Source organism: Monodon monoceros, unplaced genomic scaffold (genome assembly GCF_005190385.1).
Source record: "Monodon monoceros isolate NGI ecotype Baffin Bay Population unplaced genomic scaffold, NGI_Narwhal_1 Super_Scaffold_4, whole genome shotgun sequence".
Classification (NCBI taxonomy): domain Eukaryota; kingdom Metazoa; phylum Chordata; class Mammalia; order Artiodactyla; family Monodontidae; genus Monodon; species Monodon monoceros.
The window spans coordinates 56,574,334-56,588,871 of NW_021703781.1; the positions used below are offsets into that span (position 1 = coordinate 56,574,334).

The following is a 14,538-nucleotide window of genomic DNA, read 5'->3' on the forward strand; positions in this document are numbered from 1 at the left end:
GTGATTTAAAGGGAACTTCATTTCTATGGCAGCTCAACAGCTGGCAACAAGGAGTCTGTCCTTGTCATCTCTGCCTGGCCGAGCGGGAGGGGTGCGGACTGGAAAGACAATGACCAGAGCTCCCTCCCAACTCCACACTCCTCTGAGGAAGCACCCTTGACTTGAATGCCATTCCTCTAAAAAGATGACCCTAGTCCCTCCTTTTTATATCCCTAAGGCTGGCTGAAGAAACTAGAGCCTCACTGTTAATTCCAGCTTTGCTTTTTCTTCCTTTTGACACTCTGGCCACGAGTGAAAAAAGATAATAGAGCTGTCAATTCCTACTTTCTTAGGAGTATGCACACAGAATGCATTTCTTTTCTTTTTTTTTTTTTTAATGATTTAATTTGCTTTTTTTTTTTTTAATCTTTTGGCTGTGCCACGTGGCATGTGGGACCCTAGTTCCCCGACCAGGGATTGAACCAGCACCCCCTGCATTGGAAGCGCAGAGTCCCAACCACTGGACCGCCAGGGAAGTCCCTGCATTTATTTTCTTAAGGCCCCACCTTTAGAGTCCCCAAACTCAAGATGTTCTCTATTTTCTATATTTGGGTTCTAAACCATTTAGAGAGGCGGAGTCCTCTTGCTGAAGTGGGTTGTACAAACACAGGAAAGCTACTCTCTTTTCCTGGGCCTCAGCCTCACCAAAATAACCTGAGGCCTCATGAGTACCATCTTTGGCACAACTGAGGGAAATACCTTAGGCAGAACTTGATTTTTGTTTAAAAGTGAGAAGCTAAATAAAATGATCAGAGTTTACCTACTCAAAAACATTCTGGGTTGTAGCATACTTGTTGGACCAGCTGAAAATCGCCCAGTTAATTCAAAACCTGATAAGATATACATAATCGCATAAATGATTGCAATTTTATAGAGGAGACCTGAGAAGAATAAAACTATTAATGGTAGTTAGTTTCTTTCTTGAGTGGGATTAGAGGAAATGAAAGAACTTTTTAGTTTTTAATTTTATGTATTATTTTGATATGATTAAAATGAGAATATATTGCTTTATAACCACATTCTAGGAAAGAAAAAAGGAAATAGATGAGACTTAACACCTGCCCCCTCCGTAAACCTACACCTCACAGAGACTCGCAGGGCCCCAGCTTCCCTTTTGGGGACACAGCCGAGGTAATCTCTGGCTACTTGGGAGCCTGCACGACACACACACACGCACCAAGAGCTTCTGACGGGCAGGTATCAAGGAGTCTGGAGCAGGGGCGCTTGTTCCGTGCTGACTGGTCTGCCCTCAGATCAGAGGCCAAGCACAGAAGGGGCTCCTTGTGTAACAAAGAGGGAGAAACCAGGCAGCAAACAGTTGGAACAGGTGAGATAATTCTAGGAAGTGATTATTTGCTTGAGATAAAAGTGGTCAGGCAGTTTTAAGACAAATCAGTATCAAATGTCTGAGAGAGGGGGAGAAGAGTATTAGAAGGGAAATGGAAAGAGGCTGCCGGAAAATGATGGAGAATCAAATCTCGGGCTCATCCCCCAACACACCAAGTTCACAGAAAAGCAAACTGGTCATGCCACCAGAGACACATGTCCTACGGCAATGAGGGGAGATGCCATTTTTCTAGATGCTGTTGATCCTCCAAAGCATCCTAGAGCAGTGCTGTCTGGTTCTCACAGCACTGGGTCACCTCCCTGGCAGGTACACCAGATGTTGAAAATGAGGCGTGTAGAGCACGCTGGGGGCTTCAGAATCAAGAAGTGGTCGTAGGGGGCTGACCCCAAGGGTCAACTGGTTTGAGGCTGCTTGGTAGGAAACATCAGAGCTGAAACTGTTGATCATTCTTTGAGCCTTTCAGGTGTCTGGATTACAATCGTTTTCTGCCCTAAATTAAGATCATATGAGGGGGAGCTGCTCTTCAGCACACAGTTCCTCAGTGTAAAGCCTAAGGCTTTCGGTCGGCAGAAGCTTCTCCATGGGAAACCAACCTGAAGTAGCATGAAACAGGCCCCAACCCTGACAGTAGTGGAGACAGCCAACAGAAAAGACAAAACACTTCTAGGATAACTAGTGTGTTGTTGATGGCTCTGTTACCTTGGGAGTACAAGTATTTAGCATCCGTAATACAAGACGCAACACAAAACCCCCAACCCAATCACCAAAGAACCCTAGAGTCGGAAAGCATTTTTGAATTCTTCCATTCCGAACCTCCTCCCCAGTGGGGTAGCTTGTCACTCGTCGGGGGTGGTTTATCTGGGGCTTTCTTGGAACAGTTAATGATATGGGATTGGTTGCTAAGTAGAAAAGAATCAAACTCCTCCAGGCCTTTCACATCCTGGAATGGTTCATCTGCCCATCAAAGGCTATTTGTTTCATATCTTTTTCTATCTAGATCCGCCCAACCAATGAGACAGGCTACCTCGGCTGGCTGCCGTGTTGCCAGGTGACCGAGCCCTCCAGTAACCTCACCTGAACGCCCTCTCCCGTGAGAGCTGAGCAAGACTGGATCTGCCAGACTCGGTCGCGGATGGTGTGCAGGTTCAGTCCTTCTGCGATTTCAGAGGCAGGGGCTGCTGTGAGTAGGTCCTGCTTATTAGCAAAGATGAGCACGGGCACACAACTCAGCTTTTCTTCTTCCAGTAATTCAGCTAGTTCCTGGATCATTTTGGGAATATATGGGGAGGGGAGGATGAAATCTATGATATTTAACCATGCATTTCTAATCAGAAATAAATAAGTTAAGCTGATCAACTAGCAACTTTCAAGGGCAGTGGTTCTCAAACTTAAGCTTGTGGAAGAATCCCCTGGCAAATTCCCGGGCCTGCCCCAGAGATGCTGACTTTGGAAAGTCTAAGCCAGGGTCCAGGGATTTGCATTTTTAACAAGTTCCCCAGGTGGTTCTTTTATAGGGGATTCATAAATCGTACTTTGAGAAATACTGTTCGAGGGAGAACACAAATTGTGGTTAGACATTTTAAACTTGCCCAAACGTTACTATCTGCAAGTAACTTCCAACGCAGAGATTCGCATACGTGTATACGTGCGTATATATACGTGTATACGTGCGTATATATACGTGTATACGTGCGTATATATACGTGTATACGCGCGTATATATATGTATATACGTGCGTGTATATACGTGTATATGTGCGTATATATACGTGTATACGTGCGTATATATATGTATATACGTGCGTATATATACGTATATACGTGCATATATGTATACGTGCATATACATATGTATTTTAAAATTTGAACTAAAAATGACAATTGCTTTAGAGACTATAATTCTGTTTCATCAATCTCTGTCTCCAAAACATGCATGCATGTGCATTACACTTCCTTAAACCCACATCCTAAAGTAACTGCATTAGTCCATCTGGCAAGGTCTCTAATTTTTAGGTTATTGGTTGGGATCTAAACTGTATGTTGATTCTGCCTGCAACAAGTACAGGAGAAGGTATGTACTTAGCGAAATGCCAGGATCCACCTCTTCCCCACTCAACCCACATTTTAGCTACTTAAGACACTTGGGCTGTCAAAGAGAACTGGATGGTTCAAGAGGCAGATCTCCATCTGACACCCTTCACTTCCAAACTCATGTTTAACATTGCTTCACTTGAGTGAAGTCTAGAAATCATCAAGGTATAGAAGGGAGAGGGGCTGTCTCCAGGAGTCTGGAGAGTTCTCAAACTAATTTCCAGGGAAAAGGAACTTAAACATGGGGACTGCTACCTTTGGAAGGCCACGTTCAGGACACAGGCCAAGGACTCCGCAATAAAATGTAAAGGTGCTTCTCCAAAGAGGTCCACGATACTACTCACTTCTTATCAGTGCACTCAGTCTGGGTAAAATGGTCTATGCCCACTGCTTCTCTATTTAAAATTGCATACACAGATTGCATTGTGTAATCATGTTGACATGCACTCTGCATTTGAAGTCATATTTGGGTTCAAAGTATACCTATCTCTTCGCTTGGCAAGAAGAGCAGCTTAGTCGTGGCTTGCACATTTCTTCCCATACCTTCTAATTTGTCCAAGTTACCCTTGGATCAATTAAGTTGGTATTGAAAAATGTACACAGAAATGATAAGTGAATTGTTCCTCAGGTTCATTTCTATGTGGCCTGGGAAGAGCTTTTGGGCATGGTGGTAAGTTCCATTTGCTTATACCTTATTTATTTAATTTGATTAAAACTAAAAGGCTTTAAATGAAAAATTGTTTAAAGAATTCTCAACTAATTTCTTTTTAGGCAAGTGGTATTTTGCCTGCTTGCCAGAATGACTGTTTTGTTTAAACTGCACAGGTTAAACAAAAATACTTCCCCCACTCTTATACATTTACAAAGTAGATTAATGAATACCCAATTATTCGGGAAGTATCTCAACAGAACAATTTTTTACCTGACCCGTCTCTTCAAATCTTTTTCTGTCTGCGCTGTCAATTACATATATCTGTAAAGTAAAAGGAGAAGGCTACTTCAATAAGCAAATATGGAAAAAGACAGGGCAACTTCTAGGGAAGGAGCAGATGACTCCCAATGAGCAGATTTTCACATTAGCACAGCATCCTGAAACTGAGGTGGTAATTCTTATCTACGGATGCAAAATAAACTAATTCATTAATTAAATGGAGAGGCCCAGAAAATACCTCCAGCAAAGCTCCAAAGTAGGAAGTCAGGAGAGCCAAGCAGGATAAAAACAGATATAGTTAACAGGCATTCACTGAGCATTCTTACTAGACTTACCCTATTAATCCTCGTTGTCACTCCGTGAGTTAGATTTCATTTTTATCCCATTTTATACATAAATAAACATAAGCCCGAAGAAGTTAAGTAATTTACCCAAGTTACGTTTGGTACATGACAAAATGGGGATTCAAACTCAGGCATACCTGACAGTAAAGTCCCTAGTTGCTCTTAAGCACTCTGCTATACTGTGTCCCAAATTGTCGGGAAGGGATAGTGTTTTGAGGCATTTACAAATCCTATAGACCTCGAACATCATCATTCTGAAAGTACCATTTTCAGTATTAACTGTATGCTGTCTTCAGGTGCTGGGAGGTTAAGATCAAGTACTGGAAATAGCAGGGGCATAGGCTTTGCCAGAGTAAGAGAAGTTTTGAGATTTACCGTAAATTACAAATCCCAAGCTTTCTTTCCCATCACTGAATTTTATTTATTGTATAAATAACATCCTATAACAATGATAAGGGAAATTAGATAAGACCAAAGAAGAAAGAATAATCACCTATAGTTCCAGAACCCAAGCACATTAATTATTTTCATTTCCTATGAAAGTTCCCTTCTAATTCTTCTTCATATGTTAATTTAAAAAGAAAATCTGAGGACTTCCCTGGCGGCACAGTGGTTAAGAATCCGCCTGCCAGTGCGGGGGACATGGGTTTGAGCCCTGGTCTGGGAAGATCCCACATGCTACAGAGCAACTAAGCCCGTGCGCCACAACTACTGAGCCTGTGCTCTAGAGCCCACGTGCCACAACTACTGAAGCCTGCGAGCCTAGAGCCTGTGCTCCGCAACAAGAGAAGCCACCGCAATGAGAGGCCCACGCACTGCAACGGAGAGCGGCCCCAGCTCGCCGCAACCAGAGAAAGCCCATGTAGAGCAATGAATACCCAATGCAGCCAAAAATAAATAATTAAAAAAAAAAAAGAAAACCAGAGATATCATTTTGTAGTCATTTAAAAAAAATCATCAGTGTATTAAACGTTCTCCCAGTTGCTAATCTTAAAAATTATCAAAATTTCAAACTTTCTTTAAAGAAATTAGAATTGTTATTAAACTAACGGTACAATGGAAACGCTCTTTTAAAAGAACATATCATTGAAAAACAACAATGAAAAACAATCTTGAATTCCCACCTTTACGTGTCTTAAAATTCTGTTCTACTCTGAAAACTTGCTCTCTTTTGAAAGGAAAAAAACCCCAACAATGAAAATTCCTTTGCTTAAGTTAATGCACTCTCATTTAGAGTCACTAGTGCTGGGACTTCCCTGGAGGTCCAGTGGTTAAGGCTCGGCGCTTCCTCGGCCCGGGGCAGGGGGCAGGGGGCACGTGTTCGATCCCTGGTCGGGAACTAAGATACCGCATGCCACGCAGCACGGCCAAAAATAAATAAATAAATAAATTTAGAGTCACTAGTGCTAAATATTATACCAGGGACCACCTCACCTGTGTTTCCTTCATGGAGAATCATAGGAGAAAGGATGGATGTGTTTGGTCTCAGTATTTTTTTGTGTTATTGTTAATATTACTCTGACTCAATGTCAATGCACACCACAGAGGCACAAAATTCGATACTGTCTGATAAGTCAGAACATGGTGGTAGCTTAGTTTTCCACTGGTGGGTCTCACATTATATAGTAGCAGGCATAGTATAAACACAGATGTAGAAAGAAGGAATGCAGTGGAAAAGTGAACCTGAATACAAAGGACGGGATTAGAACTATTTGGTAGTCTATAGTGGATTAAGATGATCTTCACTCAGGCAAGAGTGGGAGATGATGTGAGGGAGGGGAGAAGGGTCAGGTGATCCCTGGGAGGGTATTCTGAGCTCAGATTACAAAGCAGGAAAAAATGTGCTTGAGAACAAAGGGTATGAGCGAGAAGGTAAATGTAGAGGAGGCTGAGACAAGGCTGAGAATACAATTAAAGATAAAGTTAATGGGAATTGCCTGGCAGTCCAATGGTTAGGACTCGGCACTTTCACTGCCGGGTCCCGGGTTCAATCCCTGGTCGGGGAACTAGGATCCCATAAGCTGCGTGGCGCAGCCAAAAATAAAAAGAAAAGAAAAAGATACAGTTAAGAAATTGGTGTTTGATATGATGAAAAATAAACAGTTGGGAGAGAATAATTAGGAATGGAAAGATAGTTTGAATAGTAGACAAGAAAGATGATGATTGAAATACCAAAGAATCCAGAGGCTGAAAGTCAGTAAGAAAGTTTTAACTTTTACTTTAATTACTTGCTAAATGACTTGCTACTTACTGCTTTGACATTAAATTTCACAAGGAACATTTTCATTAAAAGAGTCAAAAGGGGGCTTTTCCTAAACTGTACATAAATTCTTCCTTTCATTTAGTATTTTTCTCACATAACTTTTATAGAATTTGAAAATTATTGTAAAATAATTCCAGGAGGAAGGCTATAAAACAACTGCCCCATTTATTAAAAGGGCCAAGTGAAAAAGTCCTAAGCACAAACCAGTCTCTGGTGATCCCACAAATCTGTTTTTCTATAGTGGCACACGATTCTCCTGGTTACCCCCTCCCCAGCGCTGCCCAGTTTCTTCCTGCAAGTATCTGTTTGCTTGCGGTCAATAGCTAAGGATAAGGATAGCCTCTTTTTCTTCCTTTCTTTTTCTTGTTAATCTAGCCATGCAAAAACCATTTGTTTAACTTTAATTTTTTAAAATTAATTTTTATTGGAGTACAGTTGCTTTACAATGTTGTGTTAGTTTCTACTGTACAGGAAAGTGAATCAGCTATACGTATACATATATCCCCTCTTTTTTTGGATTTCCTTCCCTAAATTTTAGGTCACCACAGAGCACTGAGTTCCCTGAGCTACAGAGTAGGTTCTCATTAGGTATCTATTTTATACATAGTATCAATAGTGTATATATGTCAATCCCAATCTCCCAATTCATCCCACCCCTGCCCCTTCCCCCCTTGGTGTAACTTTTTATTTTATATTGGAGTATAGTTGATGAACAGTGTTGTGTTAGTTTCAGGTGTACAGCAAAGTGATTCAGTTATACATATACATGTATCTATTTGTTTTCAAATTCTTTTCCCATTTACGTTGCTACATAATACTGAGCAAAAAAAAGAATCCAAAAACAGATTATCAAATAAAAAATACTCAGAAAGTATTAAAGAAAGTTAAATATAGTGCTTTTGACTGGTCTTAAAACACTATGGATCTTCAAAAATTAAGTTTCATAAACCTATTCTAAAATAAACTTATAATCCATGGCACTCAGAATGAGAATGATGCTTTAAGCAGAGCCAATTCACACCTTCATTGGCAACTGCTTGGAAATTTTTATTTGGTTGTGGGAGGAAGACCTAGAGAAAAAGACTTTTTCTGGATGGAAGTTCAGCCAATTTTGGATTATCCGGAGACTGATTATCCACCATGTGAATAGAAGGCTCTTTGTTTCTCCTCTTGCTTCTGGTCCTCCTCCCTCCTGCTGCCACCTTTTGGCCATTTTATTGCTCTTAAGTATTTCTCCACCAGAGGGGTACACGGAGACAGAAGAGATGACACTAAAAAGTGTGGCTTTTTATTGATAGCTTGAGCAAAAGTCTTAAGAGGAAGGTGAAACTGACAAATAAGTTTTCTGGATGACCTGTTTTCAGTTATTTGTGCTCTAGTAGTACTGATGCTCAAGTGTGAGTGATATTATGGAGATAATATAAGAGATGGTTGGTTGAGCTTTATCTCACTTGATGTCCTTTGGATATGGAAATGATGGCAAATTACCTTAAATTATGTTGTGTTTAAACACAAAACTAATAATGATAAAGTAAATGGAGTTTGGTATTAATATTAATATATACCTTGAAAAAAATGATGTGTTTTTATCTATCAAAAGGCTGTTATTTCCTGGCACAAGAGAAATGGAAGACATCCTATCCCCTCCCTTCTATCATATCTCAGGATTAATTTCTTAGTCACTTCCCCCAAATTAATAAAGCTGAAGTCATGTTCTCAGTGTCATCATCCCTGAGAATAACTGCGCTTTTAGGAGTTGCTCTGATTCTTTCAAACCTCTAGAGAAACATATAATTTAAAGTGGGGGTTGGTACTCTTTCTGTAAGGGGTCAGGTAGTAAATATTTTAGGTTTTGTGGCCCATACAATCTCTTTCACAGCTATTGAACTTTGCTGCTGTAGTGCAAAAGCAACCATAAAAAAATACATAAACAAATGGACGTGGCTGTGTTCCAACAGAACTTTATTTACGGACACTGAAATTTGAATTTCATATAATTTTCATGTGTCATGAAATTTTATTCTTCTTTTGATTTTTTGTTCAACCATTTAAAAATGTCAAAACCATTCTTAGCTCACGAGACACAATAACAGGAGGCAGGCTGGATCAGTTTGTCGACACCTGCTCTAAAGCAAGACTGTATTTTGGCACCCTAGAGAGAACTGAAAAGAATTAACCAGGCAACGAAATGCATCAAGCCTCAACCCTGCTCTTCTAGGCAGCGTGGAGTCTAGTGTAATAAGTCTTTTCAACCAACAGTGGAAGACTATTAAATACAGACAAACAAACTAATGTAACCCATCCACCACTGTCACTCCAAGCTGCTACAAAACGGGCAGATAGGGCTAAAAGCCCCAAGGCCTTAGAATCTAACCCTGGGGACTCAGCTGCTCCTCAAGACTTGTTTAATCTCGAATAGCGTTGGAAAATGACAAAAGGTTTGACTCAATCCAAAATACTGTCTGATACTGGCAGCATAATACAGCTGGAGAAAGCTCCTCCAGGGTTACTGTGAACTTATTTTTGCTGGATTGTCCAATAATTCCTAGGTGCTCTCAGCTAATGGGAAGTGTGGAATCCAGGGTCATATTACAACTACCTTGCAGTCTACCCTCAAGATGTTAGAGCTTATGATTTAAAATTACCCTGATCTGTAGACCAGAAAGTTTCTGAGACCTCCTCATGGAGCCTTAAGGCATTAATGTCCTTATATACAGCTCTTTTGAAAGGAATTTATTTATTTATTTATTGTGGCTGTGCTGGGTCTTAGTTGTGGCACTCGGGATCTTCATTGTGGCATGCGGGATCTTTTTTAGTTGCGGCATGTGGACTTCTTAGTTGTGGCATGCGAACTCTTAGCTGCGGCACGCATGTGGGATCTAGTTCACAGACCAGGGATTGAACCCGGGCCCCCTGCATTGGAAGTGTGGAGTCTTACCCACTGGACCACCAGGGAAGTCCCTATACAGCCCTTATTTGGACATTTCTTTCAAAGTACCTAATCCAGTAGATGAACAGATAGAACTGTGATTTCTCTCAATTGCCTGCTTTTTCCCAACTCTTGCCTCAAAAAGTAAAGGAGAATCTATAGCCTTTTCTTCCCCCAGTTTTATTGTGATATAATTGACATACAGCACTGTTTAAGGTGTATAGCATAATGATTTGGCTTGACTCTATAGGTTTTGTATATTAGCCTTATAGCCTGCAAATTTGCTGTAATCACTTATTAGTTCCAGGACTTTCCTTGTTGATTTTTGGGATTTGAAAGACTTTTTTTTTTTTTCCAGTACACGGGCCTCTCACTGCTGTGGCCTCTCCCATTGAGGTGCACAGGCTCCGGACGTGCAGGCTCAGCGGCTATGGCTCACGGGCCCAGCCGCTCCGCAGCATGTGGGATCTTCCCGGACCGGGGCACGAACCCGTGTCCCCTACATCGGCAGGCGGACCCTCAACCACTGCGCCACCAGGGAAGCCCTTGAAAGACTTTTAATGTTCAGTTTTTCTAACATGTAGTTTCATACAATTTAGAGACTCATCTCTACATTTCAAGGATTCGTGAGTGAAACAATATGATGGCTTGGACTTGCTTTAAAATACTTAAAAAAAAAAAAAGTAGTGGTAGGGGAGATTAAACAAGATTGCCAAAGCTGAAATTAAGGAAGCCAGATGATGGGTAGGTATCTAGGGTTTCGTTACACTATTTTTTTGACCTCTACATAAATTTGAAAATTTCTAAAATTATATTTCAAAACCAGACACATTATTTGAGATTATAGAAGAAATTTCTGCATTAAAGGGAAAATTTTTCTTTTTTCTCAACATTTCTCTTCTGTTCTCCTAGAAGGTATATAATACATTTTGGAAGAATAACTGGTTGAATAGATGGATAAATGGATGGATGGATGTGTCTCATCTTTTTGTTCTCATCCATTTAAACCTTCAACCTGGCACAAGGAACATACTGGCACTTACCTTCACCATGGGCCAGAAACATTATGAGCCCTTGTGACGGCCATCTCGGTACCTCACGTGTGTTTATGGATTTGATGATAGTACAATTTTATATTTTGGTAATTATTCCCCATTTAAGACTCATGATAAATAAATTCACTACTTCTCATAAACCCTCTGTGAAGTAGATGTCCCACCCAGTTCATAAAATTAATAAGCCTCTGGACTTGACCACAATGATACAGAATCATAGAACCTTAGAGTTGGAAGAGAATTTAGAAGTTATAGAACTCCACATTCTACCTAATGTTGGAATCCATCTATAACAATTATCCATTTCATTTATTTGGTACTTTCTAAGCACTGGGGATACAACAGTTAAAAAAAAAAAAAAAGAAAAGAAAAGTTCCTGTATTCATGTAGCTTACATTACAGTGGAGGAGAAAGGTAATAAATAAAAATATGTCTGAGGTGAGGGACTACACCATGAGAATATCTAAGAAAAAAGAATTCTAGCATTGTAAATAGTGATGACAAAAGACCGGAGGTGGGAGCATGCCTGTGTTCCAGGAATGGCAAGGAGGCCAGTGTAGCTGGCACCAGGTGAGAAGGGCTTGGGAGAGGAGTCAGCAGGTAGGGGGCTTCGTGGACCACCATAAGAACCTCGGCTTTAACTCTGAGCTGGGAAGCTTATGTTTTAATAGGATCAATATAGCTATAGTGTTGAGGAGAGACTTGAGGGAGGCAAGGCAGAAGTTAGGAGGCTAGTTAGAATGACACTGCAATAATCAATGCACGGGGTCTTCCCTGGTGGCGCAGTGCTTAAGAATCCACTTGCCAATGCAGGGACACGGGTTCAAGCCCTGGTCCGGGAAGATCCCACATGCCGTGGAGCAACTAAGCCCGTGCGCCACAAATGCTGAGCCTGCGCTCTAGAGCCTGCAAACCACAACCACTGAGCCCGCATGCCACAACTACTGAAGCCTGTGCGCCTAGAGTCTGTGCTCCGCAACAAGAGAAGCCACCGCAATGAGAAGCCCGTGTAGCCCCCTCTCGCTGCAACTAGAGAAAGCCCATGCGCAGCAATGAAGACCCAATGCAGCCAAATAAATAAATAAAAACAATAAATAAATTAAAAAAAAATCAGTGCACGGTAGCAGGGGCGATGGAGAGAAGTGGGCAGATTCTAGAAATATCCTGAAAGTAGAATTGACAGGATTGGCTGACGGAGAAGATGTGGGGAGTGAAAAGGAGCCCAGAATGAGTCCAGTGCTTCTGGATGAAGGGGACTGTCATTTACTGAGAAGGCTGGAGGAGAAGATGTGGGCAGGGGTGGATGAAGATAGGAATTCGGTTTTGGACGTGTTGAGGTTGAGGGGACTTACTAGCCACTGGTGTTCAGGTGTCAAATAGGCAGCTGGCTGTATATGAAACTGAGTTCCAGGTTGGAGATAACAGTTTGGGATTCACCGGCATGTAGGTGGTGATTAACGCCTTGAAATTGGATGAGGTCATCTAAGCAGCGACTTAGAGAAGAAAGGCACAGGCCTGAACTCTGGGGCACTCCAACATTTGGAGGTTGGGAGATAAGAAAAAATAGCAATGGAGATTGAGGAGGAGTAGCCAGTGAGACAGGAGGAAAACCAAGATAGAATGGAATTCTGGAAGCCAAGGAAAGACAATGTTTCAAGGACAGCACGACCAACTCTGTTAAATGTGCTGACAGGTCAAGTGAGATGAGTAATGAAACCTGAACATGGGACTCGGCACTGTGGATTCTCACTGTGGATTCTCGGTGAGACTGAATGGAGGGTTCCAAGTGCCTGCGGGCAGAGGAAGTGAAGACAGAGAACACAGAAAATTCTTTTAAGGAGTTGTAAAGAGAGGCTGAGGAATGGGACAGTATCTAGAGGAGGATGTACAGGAAGCCAAGAGTTCTTTGTTTTAAACAAGAGCAACTACAGGATGTGTGCATGCTGATAGGAGTGAGCAGGTAGAAAGAGACACCTAGGAAGCAGCAGCAGACAGGGAAGCTGTCTGAGATGCAAGGTGAGTTCTACTGGCAACAAAGATATCGACGTGTTTTTGCAGCTTACTGTCTATGGTCATTTAAAGTAAATTCAAACTTTCAGTTAGAGGTTAACGGAGATATTATGCAACATTTTTTCCTATCCAAGTTCATGAAAGGCCCTGGTTTTATGGTATGACCATGAGTGAGTGGCTGAGGTGGGGCGGATGGCAAGCTCGCTGGAGGGGAGGTGAAGGAGCTGAGAGGCTGAGGGATTGGAGAAATCATGCACCTGGAGAGTAAAATCTCCAAGAATCCTAAAACAGTAGTCCTAGAGAACTTGGCAGTGAGCTGGGAGCTCAAGTCTCAGCCTCTGCCTGCGTGAATGCTGCCTGAACCAGGAATCCCAGGGCAGAAGGAATCCCAGAAGCCTGAGGCGGCTTCTTCTACTTCTGGACAGTTACGATTATAGGAAACTTCTTCCTTATTCTGAGTTAAACCCTAATACTCCCCAAACTGCTCCTTGCTTGGTCCTCTACAACTATTCACAATGAAGCCCATCTCTCAGACTTAAGATAGGTCCTGAAGCAACTAGAGACAGTTCCAAGCATTTTCTCTTTCAGGAAGGACATCGTCAGGTCTTTCAACCATTCCTCATACATCATGGTTTCCAGGACCTTCACTATCTTGGTTGCTCTCTTTGGGATATACCTGATTCGTTGATTTCCTGGGGTTGATGGAGTCAATGGCACAATCTCCTGACTTCCCTTCTGCTGTTCAAATCACTACGGTAATTAATAAATACTTTATTTGCCAAGGTGGGTGTGGGTACAACATTGTTACTGAGCAACAGAAAAACATCTTATATGAATTACACAAAGCTCCACAATCTGTCTGCTAGCTCTAAATTCATAGTGATGGAGAGCAATGTTACGGCAATGGAATTATTGACGAGAAAGACAATTATAGTGTAAATGTTAGTAAGACAGGGGAGAAGAGATTATGAATTGATGCATCAGAAGGAGTACTTACGAGAATATCAGTGTTTTCAAAATAATTCCTCCAGTATGGTCTGATTTTCCTCTGTCCACCAATGTCCCATACATTCAGTTTAAAACCTTGTGATTGTACACTTTTGATGTTAAAACCCTGAAACAAAAAATATCAAGTTTTACTAGGCTTTGAGATCAATTTCTGACAAAGTTACATTTACCAGCTATGTTATTTATTAATTTTGAGGTACTCTGCCAGATGTGACACAGATGATACTGAAAACAGTTTGCTCTGATAGGGAACAAAAATGTATTTACACGTGCTTCTGTCACTCAGGTTAGGGTCAGTGTTGATGATGTCATGCTGAGTGCACACATACATGGAACTGCTGAGGATGACCTGGTATGAGAACAGCTCTGGTAATCAACACAGACCCCCACCCACCCCGTGAGTCCTCAGCATGGTGAAATTTAACAGGACATTACATGTGACTAACAAAAAAACAAAGCTGAATCTGCAGACTCAACACAACAGAACAAATGTTAAGTTTAAAAAGAGGCAAGGGGCTTC

General features: G+C 41.5%; 1 protein-coding gene across 1 annotated transcript in view; it reads right to left on the reverse strand.

Moving 5' to 3' along the window:
• The window catches only part of ARL3 (ADP ribosylation factor like GTPase 3), a 32,630-nt gene that overhangs the window by 7,194 nt on the left and 10,898 nt on the right, over nucleotides 1-14,538 (reverse strand). The window contains exons 3-5 of the mRNA XM_029201161.1: nucleotides 14,008-14,124; nucleotides 4,401-4,451; nucleotides 2,462-2,647 (exon numbers count right to left, since the gene is read on the reverse strand). Coding sequence (XP_029056994.1) covers nucleotides 2,462-2,647; nucleotides 4,401-4,451; nucleotides 14,008-14,124 — 354 coding nt within the window. The remainder of the gene's footprint in view (nucleotides 1-2,461; nucleotides 2,648-4,400; nucleotides 4,452-14,007; nucleotides 14,125-14,538) is intronic.